We start from the raw sequence: 24,865 nt of genomic DNA, 5'->3' as shown, positions 1-24,865 counted from the left end.
TCATCATTTCTGACACGTACAAACTTAACATAGTGACGCTAACCTTTGATACGTGCCACGTGTTAGGTTCGTGTCCCACATTCCGAATTTGAGCCGCTATTATAAACTCTCTTTTTTTTTTTTTAAATGTAGATGTCAAATGATGCAGATCATTGGAAGATCTTTTTTTCTTTTTGGAAATAGACCTTTGGAAGATGAAGTTACAAACAAATTTATCATTTGTGGACTAAACTAATCAAAATAAGATAAATAGTATTTGATGTGTCTATGCCGACATCAAAATAAAAAATAAAAATGATGTGCAGGTGAAACCGAAAGTAGAACACAATCTACACAACGAGGCACTTTCTAAACTCTGTTAAAAAAAAAAAAAAAAAAAATTCACCCGAACTGATTGTCAACTTTCATTTCTCTAGTGTTAATACTCTTATATTCCTGTCCACTATCGCATTCAATCGCTAGAAAAGTCTTTTTTTTTTTTGGCTAAATCACAAGAAAAGTCTGTTCGCTTCGTTCTAAGGATATATTCCGGGCTAAAAGTATAACCTTCAATGGGTTTAAGCTCCGTATCATTCACATTATAAGGAAACTCAATAGTTACACTGTTTTGGCGAAGAACTGTACATAATGGATCCATTCTCAAAAGATAGAAGCTGTGAGATATATGGTAAGAAAAGACAGTTAGTCTTGCTGTTCTTGGTCTCTTATCCACTTAGTTGCTACCCATTTCTCTCCTTTAGTCACCGGGCAACTCCCGTGAAGCGAAGTCTGCAAAAGCAGTCCAACCATAGGGAAAGAGCGACTATTAGCATGAACTAACTGTAGCTGTTCGATCTAATCCAAGGAACTGGAGTCAAGCACTGTGGATTTTGATATCTGTTTCAAGCCCTTTTTACCTGATCAATCGTTCCATTTGGAAACACGGAATAAAATAGAAGACCATCTCCTCTGCGAGGCTTTACTTTAAGCCCGACACATTTCTTGTAATCATATCCGCTGCCCATATTAGCACCGTTCTGGCAATCGAGGCCGTTTGAATGGAGTCAATTAACATAAAAAAAACGGTTTGAATATGTATATATTATAAACTGACCTCAAATGGGAACATGGTTTCGCCACCTTCTTCTACATCAGATAGGTACAACAAGAAGGAAGCAATCTGCATAAAAACAAATGAGATCTCCAGTTCTAAAGAAAGCTGTAAACATGACAGATAAAAGTATTTTACCCTTTGGCTTGGTTGTGGTCCGTATTCTGTTGGGTTGAAAACATCATAGTGGGAATCATACTTTTGGCCAAGTTCATACCGTAAAATATTGAATGCCTGCGCCAATTTAGCAACAAACAAAAAATCAAATTTCTTGTTACTCTTTAGGAAATTTCACAACTCTTTGGCAAAATGTCGATATCAAATTTTGTTGATTTCAGAAATCTAAATCCAAGATTTTATGCCTATATTAATGCTTATATCAACTTCCATGGTAATCAAATTAAAGATGCTAAAATCTATGACTCAAAATGGGATTAGGAAGTAGAAATCAAACCTCTCCATGGGTCCTTGGGATCATCGTAGCTCTTGCAATTTTCCTTTCGACAAAATCCAGAGCACCAGTACTCTCTTCTGAAGCACTGATAAAAGTTCCTGAGCTGTGACAACACACCAAGCATAAGACTGAGGCTACTGATGAACTATTTGATGAAAGCAAAGGCTTTTACATGAAACTGAAAAGAAAAAAGAGAGACCTTGTTCTAGTGCCTTTAGTGCTCTCAGCAGTTTCTCCTTTCCGGAGAGCCAAAGCAGAAGGCTTCAGATTAATCTTGGCCCTCTCAATTATAGTTTGGCATTGTTCTGCACTTGCAAAATTCGGAAAATATATAGCCCTAGGTTTCCAACTCAGTACCTGCCAAATTAATACCAATGATCCACAGAAGATGAAGCATCAATTTTTACTACTTGCTTCAAGTAAACCCACTAATCTCATACTCACACTCACACTCACACCACCAAAAAACAAAAGAGTTAACTTCGATCAAAATGAAATATTTTGCCTGAACTAATCGATTTTGCAAATCGAAACATCTAAAAAGGTCATTAATTAGCAACAAAGATCACCTGAAATGGGATCGATCCGACAGATTCCTCTCCAGTAACACCATGAGGCATCAAGCCAGCTTCTTCTTCTCCATTTTCCACCATCTCCAACATTCTCAACCTGGGTCTAACTCCAGGCACATTCTGCTCCCAAAACATAAAAACCCTCGATAACTAAATTGCAGATCTGATCGCATCTTCAAGAACCATAGAGTTCAATCGGTGGGTTTACACACCTGAGACAGTAGAGTGGAACCGTAGAACCCGATGAGGAAACAGAGTGAACAGAAGATGATGACTGTGGCTAACCCTAGCTTCTTCCTCTTGTAGCTCTTCAATCTGCTCTTCATCGAGCCCTCCTTCTTCCGTCTGATCTGAATAGTTTCCGATGAGTCTTCGCCGGCGTAACGAGCCTCAAGTCCGGACCTTTTCTCCGATCCAATGATGCACCAGAGTTTTGGTATATGCTATATAGTATTAATACTTAATAGTATGTTTTTAGTATATATGTTCAGATTAAAATCCGTTGACCAATTTTCCTTCTCTTGACTGGTCAACTCATACCAACAATGCGCCAAATTATCTTAAGGTTGAGTTTGGTTACAAATTACAACAATCAATGTTTCGGTTGCGTAGTCTGATTAGGTTCGGTTCGATAAATGGGATCTTCAAGCTTATTGTGATTTTGATCTCGAAATTTCTCTTTAAGGGGTTTTATATCTTTCAAGGTAAATCGAATATTTAAAATTTTGGTGGAAAGTCCGGAAGATCCGGTTTAGAAACAAAATAATACACATTGGGTATGATTGCTTTAAAAATTATTGAATCCATGTTTTATAGCCAACGTCTGTATTAACTTATAGCACTAAGCCACTAATTTTAGCGTAGCATGAAAAATCTTTTGAAAATTTATATCCTCCGTATTGGGTAACTAATCAAAGAGTTATATTTTGATATAATGTGTAGCTGATAAAAAAAATGAAAAATCTACCTAACATATTTCACTTAAATTAACTTTTAAAAAGCAACTAAAATAATTGTATTTCCTCTTTTTTAAATGAGTGTAAGAAACTAATTGCATGAATTGTTTTTTTTAAAAAAATTTTGGGTTCATTTTTCTGATGCATATATAAACTTCGGTTCCGATTGAACATTTGTATGTCAATAAAACCTCTTTCTAATCCATGCGTTGGGGCAAAGTTATGCGTATTCCAATCATTTATGATTACAATGTTTGCTTTCGAGACCAAAGAAAAACTTAACACTAATGCTAACAAAAAAAAAAAAAGGTTTTTATGCAACAGTTTTCGTCGCCTTGTTCTCTATACATATATTTTTTCGGAAAATTCTTTTTGTTTTGCGTTATTTTTTATGATAAATATTAATGTAATAAGAAAATGTGGAATTTGGAGACACATGTGCCATTGTATTAATAACTGTATTTGGAAAACATTCACACCCGAAAACGAAAAAAACAAAATATTTGGGAATACATGTCTTGGTCAAAAGAGTCCAACAAATTGGGGCAATGTGTTTCTAGTTGCCGCGGCGTATCTTCAAACAAGTCCGTCCACGTCAATTTCTTAACTAAATTGTGCAACTTCGTTTGTCATACTTAAACTAATCAGTAATCACTACTATATAATGTTCAACTTGCACTTAAACTTAAACTAATCACAACTACATTCACCATTTTGATCAATTCTCTAGAACAAGAAACAGAGTTTGACCAGGAGAAAATAATTTTATTATACTGGGAACCGTAACGTGATGATAAAACTAGATTAGTTATAATACTAAGATGACTTAGATGAGTAGATTAGCCATAAATTGAATTCAGTAGTTATCCGTCTTTCTTCGCTGACAAGAAAGTATATCAGATACACGTTGGCTACAGCTTTTCTCATCGTTACTCATTCTATTAACATTTTCCCACTTATATATTAAATAAAAAAATATATATCGTCTTTTTTTTTTTTACAAAAGAATGGGAACATATTGTATTCCCACGAAGAATGCACCCTTTTTTTGTTTGTTTGTTAAAGGTGAAATAACACATTTGATCATCCTCATTGCATTTCATATTTTCTGGACAATTCATATACGTAAGCGTAACTCACTAATGAACTTTATATGGTTTCTGCTACAATATATTATGGTTCTTTAGTCTTTACATAATGAAGCTCCGACAAAAAAAAACAAGATTCAAAGAAAAAAATAGTAGCTGTTGATTTTATATTGAGAATTGGTGAGGCATCAGACTAGATATTTTTGTGGGTCGGTCCACATCAGAAATTACTTTCTTTTAATTGTTCCAGAAGCAAGATACTTAGGGAATAACGTTTATGTTATTTCTTTTCCGTCCAAATTTTTTGTTTATTTCTGGAGAAAATTGCCAAATGGGAGAAGGAAAATCAAAATCAAAACAACGCGTTGAAAAAAAAACTGCATAAAAAGGAGGGGATATGGATTTGATTGAATGAATAAGCACGGCAAAGATTATAAATATTTAAAAAACGACGCGTAGTCTACGTAGGTAAATAAAGAACGGCAGAGTCCAAGTCACCTGTCAGATTCTTCTTCTTCTTCTTCACGCGGTTTTCTTTTACCAACTCAACACACAATCCCTTAAAGCCGATCAGATCAACCAGACGAACGGATCCAAAATTCTCCGATAATCAAATCAACCCCCTTCGATTATCTTCCAATCGAATCAAATCCCGCTTAATTGTTTTCTCTACTCTACACTTGTAATCAGTTTGTATATAGAAAAACCCTAGTAGTTGGCAGTGATGTTGCGAGCTTTAGCGCGGCCTCTCGAACGGTGTTTAGGGAGCAGAGCAAGTGGTGATGGATTACTATGGCAGTCGGAGTTGAGGCCACACGCCGGCGGAGATTATTCGATCGCGGTGGTTCAAGCCAATTCCAGTCTCGAGGATCAGAGTCAGGTGTTTACTTCTTCCTCTGCTACTTACGTTGGCGTCTACGATGGCCATGGCGGACCCGAAGCTTCTAGATTCGTTAACAGACATCTCTTTCCTTATATTCACAGTAATAATTCTTCTTCCTTCTACTAACTTATTTTGACTCTTTGACTGCGTTTTTTGATGGTCAAAATTATGCTGCTCTGATCATTCCAGTTATAAGAAGATTCGAATTTTGCTACAAAGTTCTGGTCTTTGTGATCTTATTGAGATGTTTTATCCCCTAAATGAATTTTCTCTTCCATTTTCTTTGCTTAGGTTTTTGTAGTTTCATAATTTGGCTATTAGGTTGATTTCGTACCCTTTTATCACTCACTTTCGTAAACGTTAACATATTCCTTGATCATGATCTTATTAGCGAACTAACAGTAATGTATTTTAATCGCAGAATTTGCCAAAGAACATGGAGGATTATCTTCAGATGTTATAAAAAAAGCATTCAAAGAAACTGAAGAGGAGTTTTGCCATATGGTTAAACGATCCCTACCGATGAAACCGCAAATGGCGACTGTAGGATCTTGCTGTCTTTTTGGTGCCATCTCTAATGGCACACTGTATGTTGCGAATCTTGGTGACTCAAGAGCCGTTCTTGGGAGCGTTGTTGCAGGGGATGATAATAATAAGAGTGCTGCAGCTGAACGGTTATCCACCGATCATAATGTTGCCGTTGAAGAAGTGAGAAAAGAGGTTAAGGCACTTAACCCCGATGATTCACAAATCGTCATTTACACGCGTGGAGTTTGGAGGATTAAAGGCATAATTCAGGTACATACATAGTTTTGCTCATTGCTTGCTTTGCATGACATATTTAGCATCTATGAAGAAGCTTCATGATTGTGTTTCTTTGCATAAAAGGTGTAATGGTGTTTTCTCTCTTTGGTTAACTTAAGTTTAATATAAATTGGGGACTTGCAATGTTCCAGGAATCCGTCACACGGGCTCCTGCAACGTTTCTTCCCCAGTGGATGTTGTGCTTTTCTAATAATTCCTGGTAGTCAGAGCTCTACATGATAACGAAGAGACAAGCTTTTTGGCTGCTTGCATTTGCTAATGACCTTTCCATGAATTTAAGCTGACCCGTTTTTACATGCGGTTCTTTTATAGGTATCCAGATCAATCGGGGATGTATACTTGAAGAAACCCGAGTTTTACAGGGATCCGATTTTCCAGCAACATGGAAATCCCATTCCTTTGAGGAGACCCGCGATGACAGCCGAACCTTCCATTATAGTCAGGAAGCTTAAACCACAGGATTTGTTTCTGATATTTGCATCAGATGGTCTCTGGGAACATCTTAGTGATGAAGCAGCCGTAGAAATTGTACTCAAACATCCAAGAACTGTAAGTTTACCACTCAACTCATAGCTTATGTGTTTTTCTCTGTTTCTGTTAGCTACTTAGAGTTTTTAACTCTCTGGTTTCTACAGGGGATTGCACGGACACTTGTAAGAGCAGCTCTCGAAGAAGCTGCAAAGAAGAGAGAAATGAGATATGGAGATATAAAGAAAATCGCCAAGGGAATTCGACGACATTTCCATGACGACATAAGCGTCGTTGTTGTTTATCTGGATCAGCAAAAATCTGGTTCATCGAATAGTAAATTGGTCCAGCAAGGAGGTATCACCGCTCCACCAGATATCTACTCACTACGCTCTGATGAAGCGGAGCAACGACGGCTACTGAATGTGTTATACTGACTCTTTGATTATGGTAAAGATCCGAATAGGGAGAATACTTGTTTACGTATTTGTTAATTTTTTATAAAAAATTACGAAGAATGTCTTCTTTTTTTTTTTTTTTAATATTGGAGTTGGATTTGTATATTCTTTTACCAGCAGCAAAGAACGACCAAGTCTTTTCTTTCTGGGCAAAGTAGTTTTGGTTTTGACAAACAATAATACATTTGTAAGAAATCTAGTGAAAGCGGTTTGAGACCAGTCAAATTTCTATATTTTTTTTGTTTGATGACTTGTAGAGATCAGTATTTGTAATTAATAATGTATTTAAGTGAAAGACTATCATTAACTGAACAATATAAACCAACTTATCTTGGTTTCATATGGAGTTTTTATAAAACCAAAGGCTTCGGCTGCACCTTTCTTAACCATAACCGAATCAAACTCAAAGAGTTTCCTAATACAACAACCGAAACTCCAGATTTCCGACCCAAACCGGACGAATTTGAAAACCGGACAAACCAAAACCTCAAAAAAAAAAAAGAAAAAAGAAAAAAATCCAAAACTACGAAACAAATAAATGGCGAGATTCTTGTTGCAACATGTCAGAAGACGCTCCCCAAGGCCAAGAGGAAAGATGAGCGTCACCCTTTTGGTCGCAGACGCCGTCTGGTCGAATATCGAATCTACCGGCTCTGGTAACATGACCATCATAATCCCCTTCTCTCTTTCCTTTCCTTTTTTTTATACCGATAGAACAAAATTGTTGATTTTGTATCATTTTTGGCAGTAACTGAAGAACAGCTCTCAGTGTCAGTTCTCCCGAATCCCTATACGTGATTGATAGATGTCAGAGATTGAATCTGATTATTTTGCAGTTCTGTATTGATTTTAATCAAGGCAATGGCAAATTTGAGTTGGAAATTAAAAGTTTGTTTGTTTGCAAATATAGCTTGCATTTGTTGTTTGGAAAGAATCTGGAGAAAGCAACCAGAATAATCGACAAAAGAGGCGTGAAGAAAATCTCTGGCCTACCCAGTGGACGATCTATCTTTCAGGTCTCAATCATCATCATTAATCTATTCACCTTTGTAATTCACTGCTTAAAAAAAAATTTGATCTTTGTGTTCAGGTTGTGGGAGAATCTCAAAAGAGGGAAGAGTATCTCTGTTTCCCAGGAGATTACTGTGGATGCTATTCTTTCTTCTATGATGTTGTTAGCAGAGGAGAGCAACAATGTGTAAGATTTTGTTCATCCCTTTAAAGGTTCGAGTTTGTATTTTCTATATCACTCACCTTCTACTCTTGTTTTCTTTGGCAAGTGTAAACATCAATTGGCTGCGAGGCTGGCTTCTTCTCTAGGTACATACAGCGAAATCGAGGTCTCAGATGAGCACCTTGCCTTGATGCTCTCAAAGATCTAAACTTTTCAATACATAAGCTACTGGTTATGTCTCAAGACACAGGCATGCGTGCTCGCAATCTCCTGTGGTCAAGATTCCTCATAACTTTGTTGAACAATTTTGCATCATTCTTGGTCCTTATTTGTGTAAGCCTTTCGGTAGTTGTAATATATAACTCTTTTACTTTTAACATACGGAGGTCTTAATTCAGTGGAAGAGAATTATAACTTTATGAAAAAAAATAATCATTCCATGAAACATTAAACGAGTCATATAACATTAGATTAATTAATAGAAATACTACTTCAAAACAAACCAGAAGTTAAAAGAAAAGGAAACCAAGTAGTGAAGTGTATTTATGGTTTAGTGTGTGAAGAAGGGCGGGGAACAGGGGAAACAGAGAACTTCATGTTGTGGTTGCAGCCGTTGTGGTCACCACTGGCCAAGTAGTAAGTCTGAGTCTTGCGGAGAAGCAACTTGAACCCTAATGAGGATTTTGATGATCCTCGTGCGACTAGCTTCTTGCCTCTGTTCACATCGCATCTCTTGTAGCTCCTCGAGTCTGGGAGCAAATAGACATCGTTCTTGTTGCTGTGCTTGGTCTTGGATTTGGTTCGATCATTATTGTTATTGTTGTACTTGACAACAAGGACATCGTTGACGTAGAAAGGCGCATGCTTTGAAGCCCATTCTTGGTAATCGAATCCGCTTTTCCACACAGTAACCTCAATCTTTCTTCTATGCGATATTGGAGCGGCCGTGTGGTTGTGGTGGCTGTTGTTGCTTGTAGAGCCAGTGCCACCTGAGTGGTTTGATGGTGCCGTGTGGTTGTTGTGTGTAGAACCAGTACCGCTTGAGTGGTTTGATGGGACCGTCTGGTTGTGGTGGCTGTTGTGTGTAGAGCCAGTGCCGCTTGAGTGGTTTGAGCCGGAGCTGCTTCCCCAACTCCAGTGTGTATCTGTTCCGTCCGAACTCCACCCCCAACCCCAGCTTGAACCATTATCACCTGAGTTCGAGTCTGAACCACCTGAACTCGAGCCTCCGCCAGAGTTGTCGGATCCCCACCCCCAGCTCCAGTTCGAACCGGACTCGTCAGAACTCCAACTCCAGCTCCATGCCTGAGCCGTCCCGGAGAAAACGTATGCAGTAGTCACGAGTGCTAAAAGTAGCTTGCGTGTCTGAGAAAGTGCCATATCGTTTCTTCTTCTTCTTTTGCTGTTGTGAGCTCTTTGATGATTTCTCTTAAAAGTTTAGACTTTAGAGGTTCTCTATTTATAGAGAGACTCTTTATAGGATGTGCCCTTGTGAGAGTTAATTCCAATTTGGATAAGGAAATATGAATTTTGATTATGCCGTCTCAAATAACAATCATGAAAGGATTTCCTTTTGTTCATACACTATCGTATTTCCTTTATCTTTTTCTTTTGCAAATTTAGATATTAATTTAATACGCTGATAACACTTGCTTTAATATTTGTATTTTATGAATATCTTTTATCTGTTTTTTTTTTTCACGCAGAATATCGTTTTCAGATAGGATTGAAATTGCTAAACTTTCCAAATTTTGTTTTTTTTACTAAGAGTGACAGGGTGCTACAAGTTCCATTCCACGTCAATATGGACTTTGCTTACCTTTCTATTTTCTTTTATCAAAAAAGGATATTTTTAAGAATTTTTAAGTTCCCTTATACTTCAACTAGTATTTTACGAATAGGAAGTTTGTTCGTACGAAAGAAAAGTCTAAGTAACACAATTCATAAAAATCTTTTTGATTATTTTTTTGTTTTGTTTTAGCCTTTATAAAGGTGTGAAGTATTGAATAACGATTTGATTTTTAAAGTTGGTTAGTTTCTTCGATTCGAGTCATAAAAAGTTAGAATGATTTACCCAAATTAAATACTTGTCATAATTCATACTTGATTGAATCTGTCGGTCCACCTTTTAATCGAAGTTTACCTCGGTAAAAAAAAAGATTCAAGAAGCTTTTTAATACAACTACTACTGCTAAAATGACTCATTTACCTAAATGGGTCCCTTACTTGCGGAAAATAGCGAGGACAAATGAGTAATTCAATGTTTTAGAACACACGCTTTGAATTTTATCTTAAGATTTGGAAATTTAATTAACTCATTTTGTAAATTAAGAATCTTCCGAGAAAGTGACGAAACGGAGAAAAAGAGTCTAGAGAAGTTAATTTCTTCCTTTGGGAGCAGCAAGCAAAACCCCCTCTGAGGGAGATGGAGGTAACAACCGACGACGTGCTGCCGGAGGTAAACGCCGCGGTGGCGGAAATTCTTGATCGGAACGACCTGGTGGAGGGACCGAACGCCGCCGTGCTTGCTGACGGAGTCTTGACGGCTGAGGAGAGGAAGATTGAAACGGATAATCGTGGAGAGAGGAAGACAGAGAGCGAGACGCCTCCAGAGGATGATTGCTGCCCGATCTGTTTCAGCTCCTTTACTGTTCCATGTCGTGGGAATTGTGGCCATTGGTATTGCGGTTAGTGTTTGATCTTTCTTCTTCTTCTTCCTTTTTTTCCTCTCTTGAATTTCTGAGCCATTTCGTCTTACATTGAAATATCCGCTTGCGTCTTTCTGCTTGCTAGAGAAAGATTAGTAGCTCTCTGTTAAAAACTATAGAATTGCTTATCTGATGTATCTATTTGGAACATCATTTGTTGGGTTTGAAAATTGATTTAGGGTTCCAGTCTTGGGATCATTGGAAGTTCGGTTTTTTAGTAGTCAATAGTTTATATGATCAGTAAGTGAGAGCTTTCTTGGACGCAGTAACTCCATATTTAACGAGAATTATGTTTGCTGTTGCCGCATTATATACAGGAAGTTGCATCTTGCAGTACTGGAGCTATGCTGCAGTATCTAGGCCTTGCAAGTGTCCCATGTGTGTTCGGCATATCACCAAGCTGTCACCAGAAGCATCCTTGCAACAGTGCCAGGAGCAAGAGGTGAAGGAGGTTCTTGCTAAGGTCCGTAGATATAATCGTCTCTTTGTTGGAGGTCTAACTGGCTTTGTTCAGGTAATGTCTTTTATTCATGATCTTGTGATGTTTGGTGCATATCTTGACAAGAAATGAGTCATATTTCTCCTTTTTTATGACTTGACAAACCCCTCCATCTTTCGAATGTTTCAGAAGGTACATGAGCTGCCTTTGCTAATGAAGAGATTGGTTTGGCACATGATGGATCCAGATGCAAACAATCTGTATTTCCACGAAGTGCGCATCTTTGCAGTTAAGAACATTTTACCCTGGTTATGCAAACTTTTTTTATTTGCCATCTTGCTTGCACTGCACATTTGCTTCTCATAGTTAAGTGTTCAGTGATTATTTTAACCCACTAATTACTGTTGTCATTCGCGCTCTGTACTAATGACGAAAACTAGACCACAATTCAATCTCTGTGATCATCATAGGAGTAACTACTTGGTATTTATTCTTGTTTCTTAAAGGTCATTGCTTTCTCCCATTGAAGGATGAGAAACTAAGTGTCTTCCGTTGTTGCAGATGTTCATGAGTACCCTTTACACTGCTGCAGAGTTTAACTTCATCCCAACGGGTAAGTTGCCTTACAAATCCTAAAACCAGCAATGACGGGTTAAAGATTGAGATTCTTAGTGGATGCCTCTACGAGAATCATTTAGAACCCTGATATTCTCAATATGAGATTGTGTGATAAAGTTGAAGCTGATGTGATTCTAAGCCCTCTTTGGTTAAAAGCTTTCCAAGATTGATTTTCCCCGTTGTCTACAGGGGGGTTCAGAATCGTGACGGTGTTTGACTACGCTGCTATTGCAATGATCCTGATTCTGCGCTTGGTGGGGATTTATCGGAGGAGACGTCTTGCTCAGCGGGTTAGACATCTCGCAGCTGCAGAACTTGAACCGGAATGAGACTAAATGGGAACTTTAACAAACAAACTGATGTATTAACCTGTGAAGATGTGTTTGTTCCTTGTGGATAGGTTTAGTAAATCATAGAAAACCATGAGTCTTGTGCAGATTTACGGAGAATAACTATATCTTTTGGCATATGCATATATTCACTGGACCGTCTCCTTTTCTAACAGTAAAAAAAACTAAAAACGGCAGGATGGTAAAAGACAGTGCCTCTCAATATGTTTAAAACGACGTCGAATATCGACATACATTGCCTTGTCATTAATTCCCAGAACGACGACGTCATATATACTATGCCTAAACGACGTTGTTTTATGAAATTTCTCTTCTGTGTCGGATTTTTTGTATTTTTTTTTTTTGCTCCGCTTTAAAATCAGTATAATCGCTCTCATTTCTCTCGCCCTTTCTACTCCCAAACACAGTTTTAAATCTATCATTTTCTCCGATCCATCTGACCGGAGATTATATAATTCCGATAGATCAGAAAATCAAAGGGACTATATCCAACGAATTGGAGCGGCGGAGCAAGGGAGAATGGCTGTACGTGCAATATCTCAGGAGGCATTCGACGATCTCGTTAGGGAAAATGTGGAAGATCTTGGAATGGAACCTTCCGAAGCTCTCGAAGACGCTCTCTACACACTCAAGCTCCAAGGCGTCGATCTCTCCGGTCCGTAAAACTTTACTCTCCTCTCTTTTGCTTTCCCGAGGAAACAAAATCTATTTGGTTTTCTCTTTCTCTCGCGCTGGATTGGTAGTGTTATGTATGGAGGAAATGAGTCTGCCACTAGCTCAATTGTGTGTTTGTTAGTGCGACAGGGATCATTACATGTGTTCCTGGAGAAAGTAGCGTTAAGGACAATCCGGTGATTGCGTGTTTGGATAGACTCAAAGAAGTCGATAGTGTTTCTAAAGACGGACTACTTCGAGATGAGGATTTGGATGAGATTTCGAGTTTGTTCGTCAAGCTCAACGAGCTTTGTAGCAGCCAAGAACTTGGTAACGCGGCAATTGCGACAAAACATGGTGCTGTGGAATTAACATGCTCGATTTGTTCGAAAATCAAGACATCCACTGGAAGTAATCGGATTGTTGTTCCTTGTTTGAAGGCTTTGGCCGTCTTGATCCATGGTATGACTTATGTTAATGTTTAAATTTAGCTGTTGTCTCCTTTACATGTTATTTGTTCATGAACATTGTGTCATCCAATTGCAGACCTCCAGAGCACAGAGGTATTCAGGAATTCTTCTGGACCGAGGATTGTCGTTGATCTCTTAAGAGATTCAATCTCTGATTCTGATTCATTAGATGCTGGTTTTGCGGTTGTTGCTGCGGCTGCAACTGGTAATGAAGTCGTCAAACAGTTATTCATGGAACAGAAAATTGATGAGCTTATCCTGCAAGTGCTGAATCGAGAGAGTAAAATCACCATTCAAGCTTTGTATGATGCAATTCGTGTTATTTTGACGCCAGATGATGGCCGTGTGGTTGCTTCCCAAGTAAGTACGATCATGCTCGTTTGGTGTTTAATGCCAATGGACAGCGAGAGATGTAGGTTAAAATCACCTTTGCATCTCTACTGCACTTAGTAAACTACTAGAAATTGCCTGTCTTTAAACATTTAAAAAGTAGCTAACAGTCATTTCTGTGCATCTTCATCAACATGCTTTGAGAACTCGTCAACTAGACCATCTCTTTCTTGTTTTCATATGTTTTAGGTTTATGGTTATGCACGGACATTTGCCAAATTAGGGATCGCAAGAGCCCTCACCGAAGCATTGCAGGCAGGGATTGGCTCTGATAGCTTGGTGTCAGCTAGTATTGCGTTAAAATCAATTGCTGTAAATGTAAGTCTCTTAGTAGAAGTCTCTGTGTCATAACACTACTTGCTTAGGTCACTGCAAATTCCTCATCTGGTGATGTCTTATGCTCAGTGGCTGCGCACTTTTTATTTTTTGGTGTAACTAGGATGAAATATGTAAATCAATTGCTGAAACTGGTGGAATAGACACGCTTCTTAGATGCATTGATGATAGCGGTGAACAAGGCAACAAAACTGCTGCTAAGACGTGCTGTTCCCTATTGTCTAAGGTATGTAGCTTCGTATCGTAACTGATCTGGAAGCTGCCTCTGTAGTCTTGAATGCCTTTCAATTGTTCATTTTCCTGCTTCAAATTTCAGAGTTCTAGCTTTTACCGTTCCATTATTATACATTGGCGTATGTTTATGTTCTTCCAATAGCAGAAGAGTAACGAATGCATGTTCTTGAGTTCCAAGCTTTTCCAAAACCTGTGAGAACTGATGTAAATTCGTATTGTATTCACCAGTGAGAATTGTTTGTCTAAATGTATACTTGAATCTCTAGTTGGCAGGAAGTGACTCTAACAAGAGTACTATAGTTGAGAAGCGGGGTCTCGACAAGCTAATCAAACTTGCACAACGATTCTCCGACGATCCTCTAGTCATACAAGAGGTAAGTAAAACCCAAAGAAAACCCTCTTTTTGTCTTACAACATTATGTCCCATCACAAAATTTAGGCTACGCCATTTTAAATTTCCTGTCTATGGCAGTGTTACACTAGATTGGATAAGAACGTAGTGTTGAATAAATAATGAATCTTGTGGCAATACACTAGGGTCTGAGTGCATAATTTTTGCGATTGACGCAAGATATACCGGTTGGTTCAGGTCATGTCGATAATCTCTATAATCTGTCTGAGATCACCAGACCACGCAGCCAGTGCTATAGAAGCTGGGGCTGGTGATCTGGCGGTCCAAGCTATGAAGAGGTTCCCAGCAGCGGCCCAAATGCAGAGAAACGCTTGCAACATGATACGGAACATTGCCGTAAGAAATGCAGAGAACAGGTAAAAAAGCTCTATAACAATATACACATAAGGCACAAACTCTGATCATCTGTTGGCACATTACAGAACTATTCTGCTTGCCAATGGAATTGAGAAGCTGATAAGGACTGCTAAGGCCAACAATGAGATATGCAGAACCTCTGCAACTGATGCACTGAGAGACCTTGGCCTTGATAACTACAATAGCTAAGGCCAATCTTCTACATTCATGCAAACTACAAAATTTTACGAGGTTGGTACCAACCGTTTCTGCATTTACTTACGCGTCATTCAAGCAAAGAAGAAATTCAGGAAGAGTGCTCAAGAAACGGAATGATCCACTTTTCTTCATGATTCCATTCAGAATTTGCAATGAATTCAGCTTTTGGGTAGAAAGCATTCCAATCTAGAATTTTTGCGTCGATTGTTTTTGTCCGATTAGAACATGTGTTAAAATGGGAAGCTTGAAACAACTCCGAGTCTTATGGACACTTCTTTTATGTGCTTCTTTACTTTTTCTTTAGTCTCTCTCTTTTTTTGCTATCCACCAAAACTTACACCACTAGAAAGAGTTGATGATTTTTCTTCCTCTTCGATTTTATAAAAACCCAAGGAAAAAACAGCACAAATTAATATGCAATCTCTTGTAAATAGTATTTTTAGTTGTTTTGCATTTGATATTTACCTTAAGAGATTTAGTGATAAAACTGAAGAAACTATCAAAGTCGGGCTCAAATGAAGTAATTACCTAAATTAAACATGGGCTTATCCCTGTTGTTAAGTGTCACAACGTTGGACTTCAACAGCGAACTTCAATTTCTCATGTAAACCTCAAATCCAAAATATAAATAAAAAATATGACTTCTCTCACTTTCTACAAACTCTTTCAATAATCCGCAAAATCTCACTTGTGAACTTAATATGGAACCTCTATGATTTTGTGTATCCTGAAATAGTTCCGGAACTTATGGTGGAAAATGGCTCTAATATAGAAACGTGGGCAAATCTATCAAAATGGAAAGCAACTTTTGAAGAATTTCGGTAAAATGGAAATACTTTTTTTTATGAAAGGCTCTTCTCTTAATACAAAATAGATTTAAAAATAAATTGTTGCTTCACATTGAGATTTTTTTTTTTTAAGAAAATCGATTTAAATCAGTGCAATTTGTTTTGACGTAAAGTTGGAAAAAAAAACGAGGTCAAAGTGTTCATGTGTTTGCAACTTTACATAGCAACCACTAGTTAATCTCTAGAAGATTGTATTCGGAATATTGTGTACGGAAATACATATTTTAAGATGGATTAGAAAAATGTTGCGTCATGTGGAGGCGCATTCACACTTATATAGGGATAATATATCTAGGGGATGGGCTATTTATGAATGCATCTCTATCGTTTCTACTTTTAGGTGGAGATCGGACAAAATAGCCAACAATATCTCGACAAATGTGGTAACCTCGTTTTATTTTGTGTTCCTTCAAAAATAATGAAATACTTTTATATACGGAAAAGGAAAGTATTTTCTATATTAAGATTTAACATTAATTTTTTTAAATAAAATTTAGATTAACATATTGAGATTAAATAAATACATTGGGAGTAGCTATTTCAACTTTAAATACTTGTACTTCAAAATACTTGTACTGTTCTTATATCTTAAATTCGTAATACATATAGTTAACTAAATACAGTAGTGTATATACAAATAACTAAAAAATGTAAGATTTGTAATTTAATACTTGTACTTCAAAATTTATTACTGTTATATTTCTTACAGTATTATAATAAATTTATGAAGTCATCATTATTCATAGATAACAAACGGGAGGCCCACTATTTGTCATCGTTTTCTGTTGTAAGAAGGAAGGCTACTTCCGTCATTAGTTGGACTTGGACCAATCACTTTTCAACATTTCACAAAATGTGAAAAAACACTCCTTTTTCTCTCTCCTCTTGTATAGCTTCCTTCAAGCTGAGGTTTAAACAGAGCAGAGAGCTATTTCTCTTACGAGAGCTGATAGAGAGACACTGAGCTCACGATCACGAGCTTTTCTTCCTTCTTCTTCATAAATCATCCATCTTTGAATAAAATAAAAAAAGACAGCGATCAAAGACACAAAAAAGGATCTCAAGAAACCCACTTGTTGTTGGTTAGAGAATTCACGGGTCTCTCAAAATCTATCTCTGAAAAGTCTCTTTCCCACACCCATAACTTCATCATCATCATCATCATCACCCACTACTCTTTCCCAATTTCAACGGCCCAAATTCCTCCACGTCATAGTCGCTCATTTTCTCAGATGTAATGTCGAGTCTCTGTTAGATATCTCCCAGAAAAACCTGATCTGATCAAATTGAAGTCGCAGAGAGGAAAGGGAAAAGAAAAATGGATCGACCAGCAGTGAGTGGGCCAATGGATTTGCCGATTATGCACGATAGCGATAGGTACGAGCTCGTTAAGGATATTGGGTCTGGTAATTTCGGAGTTGCAAGATTGATGAGAGACAAGCAAAGTAACGAGCTTGTTGCTGTTAAATATATCGAGAGAGGTGAGAAGGTCAGTGTTTTTTTTCTTTTTCTTCTGATTCTCTCCATAAGGTTTTTTTCAGTTCCGGTCATACTTTTTTTTTATGTTTCAATTCCTCTGGTTTAGAAGTTGATATTAATGGTTATGAGTTTTGTTTTAAAAATTTTCTTTTATTTACAGATAGATGAAAATGTAAAAAGGGAGATAATTAACCACAGGTCCTTGAGACATCCCAATATCGTAAGATTCAAAGAGGTTTGGTTTCAACTCTCTTATTTATTAAAATCAAGCAAAAAGAGAATTTTTTTTTGGTTGTCTCCTATATTTAATTTTCATGTTTGCTTCAGGTCATATTAACACCAACACATTTGGCCATTGTTATGGAATACGCATCTGGAGGAGAGCTCTTTGAGCGAATCTGCAACGCAGGCCGGTTCAGCGAAGACGAGGTTTCTCTCTAATTAAAACCAAACAAAAAAAGAAGATTTCTTGATTTGTTGGTCAATACTGAGAATTAATATAATGGTTATTACCGTGTAGGCGAGGTTTTTCTTCCAGCAACTCATATCAGGAGTTAGTTACTGTCACGCTATGGTAATGACTAATGACTAATGAGAAAATGTTCTGTTTCAAATCAATGCTGCGAAAATGAACGGACTCTCATGTGATTAACTTTTGATGCTGTAGCAAGTATGTCACCGAGATTTGAAGCTCGAGAATACGTTATTAGATGGTAGCCCTGCACCTCGTCTAAAAATTTGTGATTTTGGATATTCTAAGGTACCATAATCCTCTTTGTCAAAACATGCAGAAATATATCTTTCTCTGTGTAAAGTTTTGATCTTTTGTTAGTATCTGTCTTCAACATTTTAATCTGTGTGTATGTTTTTGTTATTTTTCAGTCATCAGTGTTACATTCCCAGCCAAAATCAACTGTTGGAACCCCTGCTTACATTGCGCCCGAGGTTTTGCTAAAGAAAGAATATGATGGAAAGGTAACTCCATTTTCATAATCCTAGAAAATGTATAACTAACCATATACTTTCTTAAAGCATTTCAATGATGCCCTTGAAGAAAGATGTTTAGAGTCTGATTTATAAATTTCATTGGACCATTGTTGGTTGAACTAGTCAAATGCATCATAATTTCTTCAGGTTGCAGATGTTTGGTCTTGTGGGGTAACTCTGTATGTTATGCTTGTTGGAGCATATCCTTTCGAAGATCCAGACGAGCCTAAGAATTTCAGGAAAACAATACATGTGAGCTTTCTTCCTTCCTGGTTCTATAGCTGAATATGAGTATCTGCTTTATTTCTAGCTAAACATTCTGGCCTGTTCTGTTCTGAAAATATTATTTTTCTCAGAGAATCCTGAATGTTCAGTACGCTATTCCGGATTATGTTCACATATCTCCTGAATGTCGCCATTTGATCTCCAGAATATTCGTTGCTGACCCTGCAAAGGTATACTATAATCACTTCAAAACATAGACCTTGAAAGCTGCATTTGTTGATTCTATCTGAATTTTCGTTTTAGTATGACTTAAAAGAAAAATGAAGATCATGTTTTGTATGTTTATTATGTGTTGTTATGTTCACTGTTGGTTGGTTTTCTTGCAGAGGATATCAATTCCCAGAAATAAGGAACCACGAATGGTTTCTGAAGAATCTACCAGCAGATCTCATGAATGATAATAACGCGATGAATAGCCAGTTTGATGAATCGGATCAACCTGGTCAAAGCATCGAAGAGATCATGCAGATCATTGCAGAAGCGACTGTTCCTCCTGCAGGCACTCAGAATCTAAACCATTATCTCACAGGTGAAATAATACAAAACAAAACATACAATACATTTCAACTTCTTGTTCTTTTTAGTTCTCATTGTTTGATAAAAGTTCTCAACAATGGACAAACAGGAAGTTTGGATATAGATGACGATATGGAGGAAGATCTAGAGAGCGATTTGGATGATCTTGACATCGACAGTAGCGGAGAGATTGTGTACGCAATGTGATGCGATTCCTATGGTTTCTGGTACAAAAAAAATAGAAGAATAAAAGTGTGTTGTTTGCTACCGAAACTGGCCCAACTTTGTGTCAATGGGCACAGTTTGAATCGTTGATATGCAAAATGGTGTTTCTAAACCAAAATTGAAAAGAAAAAAAGAAAATTTTTTCATTAATCAGGATTTTATCTATAGACATTAACGTTTCGAAGTGAACTCAATTTAGAGAGATATTCAAAAATACTACAGAGTATTTTGTATGTTCTTTAGCTTACTTTTAGAAAATAGTCACACAGTGAGTTTTCAAAAACTTCTCAACAAATTTCTGATAAATCGCACGAAAAAAAATACAGGCCTCAGCCCAATAGATTGTCAGAAAGCCCGCCGCCATTTCATTTTATGATTTTGAAAAACAGAATACTATTTGTGAGACCAATTGATTTATTGTCTTCTTGAAATAGGTGTTGAAACGTGAACCAAAATGACACGAATTTTTCCTTCAGACTTAAATAAAGCCAAATTATCGAAGACCGATTAGTAAGTACATGATGAAGTTCAGTGTCAATAAAAATGAAGCATCAATAATCAAAAAAGAAAAGAAAATATCTGTCTGCTAAGAAAGTGACAAGAATTTGCAGATACTCGAGATGATTTATTCATCCAACAAGCAGACAATTATCACTAAAAAATTTTGGAGAGAAACAAAGCAGACAATAATCGCTTGTCAATATAAGGCCACTACTAGTGTACTGTATACTTGTCGCTTTTCTATTAGCCTAGCTGACTGGTAAGGTGGTCCCGTCTCTTTGTTCAGAACTCATTATTTGTGTCAACATTTCGAATTTGGTAACTAATATGCACAAATAATAGGTTAGTAACTTATAAGAATAGTTTATGGCAATAAAATAAGTTACTAACCTATTATTTGTGCTTATAAGTTTTTTCCAACAATTGACTGTTCTTTTTAGTTGATATTTTAATATCTTTCTCCTTATGACATATTGTTAGCTTATTATATTTGTGCGTTTCCTCTCTTTGTAAAACTCATCCTTATTTTTAAACTAAAATTTTTAGCGTTTCACAAAAAAAAAAAAAAAATTTTTTAGATCATGAGAGGAAACAAAGTTTTATCACATTCACGTATTTTGATTATATAGACACGTTTATTCAACGATTTTTTAAAAAACTAATCATGAAACTGTTATTTTTTGTTCGTTTCTGCATTACAGTCAATAGTCCAAAGAGTTTTATTAAGACATGATTGAAAAGGACTATAATTTATGGTGTGGCCTTGGCATAGTCGACAGAGTGTGGGGGGAGAGATCTCTATTATGAGGATAGAGATGCGACCTGCCGTTTTGTTGCAATTGTCTTAATTTTGCCCATATGACAACGATTGACCACAAACTAATGAAGATCTAATCCCGTTCATGTTACATTCTTCCTTATTTTGGTAAGTTGAATTCAAGCGTTTAGTAGTTGAATTTCGCTTTTAACTTTCAATTAATTTACCGGAGTAGTGTATTTCACTCAATTCAAGTATACTGACCTCTTGGCGGGAGGGAACTAATATTTTATATTAACTGGAACCAACAAAAGAGAGTCAAGTTGTGAGTGCTATACTTCTATGTCGATGAGTATTTTCAATTATTTGAAACCACTTAGTGAGTATTTTTTTCCCAACGCACTTATTTGAATCAAATTTTTTTCAAAAGGATCACTTATTTGAACCATAGAATTATATAACATTGAATATCTATAATTGGATTATATGACATGCTTTAAGGGATAAAAGCTGTAGTTAGTAAAACATTGTTGACAACCAAAAAAAAACAGAAAGTGAAAACACTATAATATTGTAAATTCAGAATGATAATTACTAGAGTATGATTATATATATCCAAATTCCAAAGGCACACACATCTCGTTCTTCACCGGATACTGTGGGTCAGAGAGACAGAGCAAGAGTGCCTCGTGGGTCCAAAAGAAGCTCGTCCTTTAGGAGCGGCCAAAAGCCACCCGATCCTTCTATGTTCTAACGTTTATTTTACGTAAAAATTGAAAAAAATCAAATTTGTGACTTTTTTTTTGTAACATCTAATATATCAAAGTATTAGTTGACTAACATTTTAATTTTTGTGGAATTATATATAATTAAGGTTTTCGAAATTTCGTCTAATTCACTAACACATTTTAAAATCGTATTCTATGTTATCTCTTTTGTTATGCTTAAACTCTTCAGGGATTGACGACCAAAAAAAAGTTCATGGATTAGTAAGCAGTTATTCTTTAATAAGGTATTAAAATAACAAATATTGTAGATAAGTTATATATGTATATATATATATATATATATATATGAGCTGAAAAAATAAAAATAAAATTCTGTTGAAAATAAATTGGGTTTTTCCTTAAAAAGAACCTTTTATATCCCAATAACTGGACGAACGATTTACTGATAACTACATAGAATATTTGAAGAAGCCATAATTAAATATCTCAGTTTTTTTTTTTGTCAACCATAAATATCTCATTTCTAAATACCTAATCAATGGTTGTCGAGCGCGTTAAATTCATCATACAAATATAATCTGGCAACCCAAAATATTCACCGGATTCTAACATCTCTCTGAAAAATGAAGTATGCATTTTCAGTCCAAAAAAAAAAAATCGATCTAAGTTTATCTTCGAGGTTACATCTACGAGTTTATCTTAAATTTAACTTCTAAATCTGTTACTTTTTCCCATTGCCGAAAATAAAAGGAAACAAAACATATCGTGAAAAAGAAGGCAGATCATAACCTTAGTTATCCATTTTGTTCCTTGGTGTTATCAAGACAGCTTTAAAGCAAAATACAGAAAGAAAAAGAATAATTTTCTGTTCTTTTCTTTTCTTTTGTGCAATAACGCTCGCTTTTCATTTCATTTCCTATATTTTAAGTCTCTATCAAGAAGAGAAACAAAAATAAACAATTTATATAAAAAAGGCATTTGGAGTGGGGATGTATCTAAAGTCTTGATATAAATGCAAGGAAGATGAAGTGAGAGTTAAAGAAAAAAGATATTATTAAAAAAAAAACAGAGAATCATGGTGATAAAAAGGATAGAGCTGTGTATAGAGCTAATGAAGATAGGTATGGAGTTCGTCGTAGTGGTGGCTGAAACCGTCCAGATTGCATGGCGGCAACACCTCAACCACCGTACTCCTCTGCCTCCCCCGTCGCTCCTCCGCCATGGCATCTCCCCTTCTTACCCTTCTCCATTCCTCTTTGGTTTTCTCCCTTGAAAATTTAATCTTCTTTTTATTACATTATATATCTTGCTTCTTTTTCTTTTTTTTTTGGTTGACTTTTAGATGTAAATTTCGTTGGTTCTTGTAAATTAGTTTACTTTTTCAATCAGATTTGCAGTGTTATTTCTTCAGATTATCTCTAGCAAACTATTTGCAGAACATTTTTAATAGTCAAGTGCGCAAATTGGTTGAAGAAGAGTTTAAGCAAAACAAATGATAATAATAATAATTGGGTGAAGAAGAAGATGTGTACCGGAAACCATTTGCCCCCTAATGTCCTGGTTCAACTAAATTGTTAAATCTTCCATGTTTCGTCATCGTGATCTTTAAGTACTTCACGTTCACGGCAAGTTATTATTGTATCAAAATTTTGACTAGTCTTGGGAGATGGCATGGGTTTCTGGGTTTTTAGTTTAAACATGGACTAATCTTTCATATCGTTTAAAAAAAAAAAATGGGGGCACTCTAATTTCATATCGTCGAGAATACAAAAAACCTTAAAACAAAAATTAGCTGTCAATGTTTTCAATGCATGTAAGTCCAAGTTCATAGAATGACAGAAAATAAATTCTAGGTTCATTAAACCCTTTTTTACCATCATACAATAGTACATATATATATATATATATATACCAGATAGAAATGATTAGTAAATTATAACAAAAGATATGAAAACCATCTTTAGTTAGGATGATACTGTCACGGACGATGACGGTTGTGGCCTGTCGTTCAATTAAAATTTCTTGCCCATAATTCCTGAGCATAATTGTTGAAAAATGTAGACAGGAAGCCACATTAAGTTGTAAAATTAAAAACCTAAAGTGTTGCCAAAAGATAGTTAGATGTACCTCGCTAAGTAGGTCAAAACGTGATGTCTTAACCGATTTTCTAAACAGAGCGGATAGTCTTTTAGTCTTGGAATAAATATATATATTTGTATTATGTAATTATTAAAATTTATATTCCCTATGTTAAGAATTATTTGATGTTTAAGGTTTTTACACACAGTTTAAGGATTCATTTAATTTTTATTTTTCCTATAGTAAAAATATTATTTATAATCTATTTAAATATCATTCAGCCAATAAGAAAACAATCTGCAGAATATAAAAGGTTAAAATTATAAAAATTTATTAAATTTTGTATTGAAAAGTGAGAACATCAAATACTTCTGAACAATAAAAACTTTCTAAAACATCAAATAATTTTGAACAGAGAGAGTAATAATTTAGTGTTAAAATTGATTAAGGATAAATGATGATGTAGACGCGAAGCCATCCATATCGGCAGTTCCACAAGAAGCAGGGTGCTTGCCGCATTAAAATTAATTAATGATAGCGAACAAGGATGAGAAATTGGGAAAGATACAATTTGACGACATAAAGACAAAAAGCATCGTCCTCCATGGTCCCCTACTCTCTTCAATCATAACAAGTTAACAACAACAGCAGATAATTTCTAAATAAACTTTTTAGGAATTGCAACGTCTAGGCAATTATAGATCAGTTTTTTTGTTTGTCTTGGCTTCTAAGGATTCACGCATTATAGATTTCAGAGAAACATAATCATATAGATATTGGAAAATCAACGATTTCTTTACACGGACTTCATGATTCAATCTCGCTTAGTTGCTTTGTAGCAAATTTTAGATGATCATTATTTATTACCAATTATAAAGCATTAATTAGCTGGAAGAAGAGAGTGAAGACAGCTCTTTTTGGCTTAGAAGTAAGTACAACACTTTATCGACCATAAGAAGTTGTAATTGTACAAATTTATAGGACTTCTTCTTTTTTTTTGGTAAAAATATACGACGACTTTTGGTAAGAAGTTATCATAGATTACTCTTCAAATTTCTTGTTCTTCCTCCTCGAATTTTCTTTTCTTCGTTTTACAATTTAGTCCAAGACGATACACTTTTTTTTTTTGGGTTGAGAAAGGGTTACCAAATCGATACAGTTGCATTTTCATACATAGTCGTTTATTCTCCTTTAGTAGCCCGTAGTCGTTTATTCTCCTTTAGTAGCCCGGGAACATTGGAGGTGGTGGCGATGCGTATTGGTGGCCGATGAAGGGTGGTATGATGAATTCGTCGCTTGGAGTCGGCGCTTGTGCCGGCGGCGTCT

At 36.1% G+C, this 24,865-nt stretch overlaps 9 protein-coding genes across 10 annotated transcripts in view; 6 read left to right on the top strand and 3 right to left on the bottom strand.

Annotated features, from left to right (window-relative positions):
• Nucleotides 1-534: 534 nt before the first annotated feature.
• Nucleotides 535-2,571, bottom strand: LOC18028502 (probable prolyl 4-hydroxylase 9). The gene is made up of 8 exons (XM_006412237.2): nt 2,329-2,571; nt 2,114-2,236; nt 1,744-1,901; nt 1,545-1,647; nt 1,229-1,324; nt 1,094-1,159; nt 897-1,016; nt 535-768 (listed from the first exon to the last, which is right to left on the bottom strand). The coding sequence occupies exons 1-8, from the start codon at nt 2,440-2,442 to the stop codon at nt 682-684; spliced, it is 867 nt and encodes a 288-aa protein (XP_006412300.1). The 5' UTR covers nt 2,443-2,571; the 3' UTR covers nt 535-681.
• Nucleotides 2,572-4,590: 2,019 nt separating this feature from the next.
• On the top strand, nt 4,591-7,019 carry LOC18028500 (probable protein phosphatase 2C 63). The gene is made up of 4 exons (XM_006412236.2): nt 4,591-5,143; nt 5,465-5,841; nt 6,181-6,417; nt 6,504-7,019. The coding sequence occupies exons 1-4, from the start codon at nt 4,885-4,887 to the stop codon at nt 6,771-6,773; spliced, it is 1,143 nt and encodes a 380-aa protein (XP_006412299.1). The 5' UTR covers nt 4,591-4,884; the 3' UTR covers nt 6,774-7,019.
• A 346-nt stretch (nt 7,020-7,365) lies between these two features.
• On the top strand, nt 7,366-8,361 carry LOC18028501 (zinc finger SWIM domain-containing protein 7). Its single transcript, XM_006412234.2, has 5 exons — nt 7,366-7,450; nt 7,543-7,564; nt 7,705-7,810; nt 7,885-7,992; nt 8,075-8,361. Exons 1-5 carry the CDS (start codon nt 7,390-7,392, stop codon nt 8,174-8,176), a joined length of 399 nt encoding a protein of 132 aa, XP_006412297.1. The 5' UTR covers nt 7,366-7,389; the 3' UTR covers nt 8,177-8,361.
• A 49-nt stretch (nt 8,362-8,410) lies between these two features.
• On the bottom strand, nt 8,411-9,384 carry LOC18028499 (homeobox protein 5). Its single transcript, XM_006412235.2, has one exon. The coding sequence runs from the start codon at nt 9,346-9,348 to the stop codon at nt 8,512-8,514; it is 837 nt and encodes a 278-aa protein (XP_006412298.1). The 5' UTR covers nt 9,349-9,384; the 3' UTR covers nt 8,411-8,511.
• Nucleotides 9,385-10,310: 926 nt separating this feature from the next.
• LOC18028498 (E3 ubiquitin-protein ligase RNF170) lies at nt 10,311-12,230 on the top strand. Of its 2 annotated transcripts, none has more exons than XM_006412232.2 (5): nt 10,311-10,655; nt 10,994-11,190; nt 11,305-11,403; nt 11,677-11,728; nt 11,923-12,230. In XM_006412232.2, the coding sequence occupies exons 1-5, from the start codon at nt 10,394-10,396 to the stop codon at nt 12,060-12,062; spliced, it is 750 nt and encodes a 249-aa protein (XP_006412295.1). In that variant the 5' UTR covers nt 10,311-10,393; the 3' UTR covers nt 12,063-12,230. The 2 variants fall into 2 exon arrangements, with proteins under 2 accessions (XP_006412295.1, XP_024005250.1); XM_024149482.1 differs by having other exon boundaries at nt 11,308-11,403; nt 11,923-12,171.
• Nucleotides 12,231-12,450: 220 nt separating this feature from the next.
• LOC18028497 (armadillo repeat-containing protein 6) lies at nt 12,451-15,459 on the top strand. Its single transcript, XM_006412231.2, has 8 exons — nt 12,451-12,738; nt 12,888-13,199; nt 13,284-13,567; nt 13,787-13,915; nt 14,037-14,159; nt 14,434-14,541; nt 14,757-14,935; nt 15,002-15,459. Exons 1-8 carry the CDS (start codon nt 12,603-12,605, stop codon nt 15,123-15,125), a joined length of 1,395 nt encoding a protein of 464 aa, XP_006412294.1. The 5' UTR covers nt 12,451-12,602; the 3' UTR covers nt 15,126-15,459.
• Nucleotides 15,460-16,892: 1,433 nt separating this feature from the next.
• LOC18028496 (serine/threonine-protein kinase SRK2E) lies at nt 16,893-19,479 on the top strand. The gene is given in 11 exon segments (XM_006412230.2): nt 16,893-17,471; nt 17,622-17,696; nt 17,789-17,890; nt 17,982-18,035; nt 18,129-18,221; nt 18,344-18,436; nt 18,596-18,700; nt 18,805-18,903; nt 19,060-19,071; nt 19,073-19,262; nt 19,359-19,479. Coding segments are annotated over 11 exon segments (1,092 nt in total). The 5' UTR covers nt 16,893-17,300; the 3' UTR covers nt 19,457-19,479.
• Nucleotides 19,480-22,425: 2,946 nt separating this feature from the next.
• LOC112081896 lies at nt 22,426-22,909 on the top strand. Its single transcript, XM_024148765.1, has one exon. It carries the CDS (start codon nt 22,536-22,538, stop codon nt 22,731-22,733), a length of 198 nt encoding a protein of 65 aa, XP_024004533.1. The 5' UTR covers nt 22,426-22,535; the 3' UTR covers nt 22,734-22,909.
• A 1,503-nt stretch (nt 22,910-24,412) lies between these two features.
• LOC18028494 (pollen-specific leucine-rich repeat extensin-like protein 4) overlaps nt 24,413-24,865 on the bottom strand; it is a 2,962-nt gene continuing 2,509 nt past the window's right edge. The window contains exon 2 of the mRNA XM_006412228.2: nt 24,413-24,865. This exon is cut by the window's right edge and continues 14 nt beyond it. Within this exon, the coding sequence (XP_006412291.2) occupies nt 24,759-24,865 (107 nt within the window). The 3' untranslated portion in view covers nt 24,413-24,758.

This window comes from Eutrema salsugineum, unplaced genomic scaffold (assembly GCF_000478725.1).
Source record: "Eutrema salsugineum unplaced genomic scaffold, Eutsalg1_0 scaffold_1, whole genome shotgun sequence".
NCBI classification, from domain to species: domain Eukaryota; kingdom Viridiplantae; phylum Streptophyta; class Magnoliopsida; order Brassicales; family Brassicaceae; genus Eutrema; species Eutrema salsugineum.
This window is presented reverse-complemented; position numbering and strand designations above follow the sequence as displayed.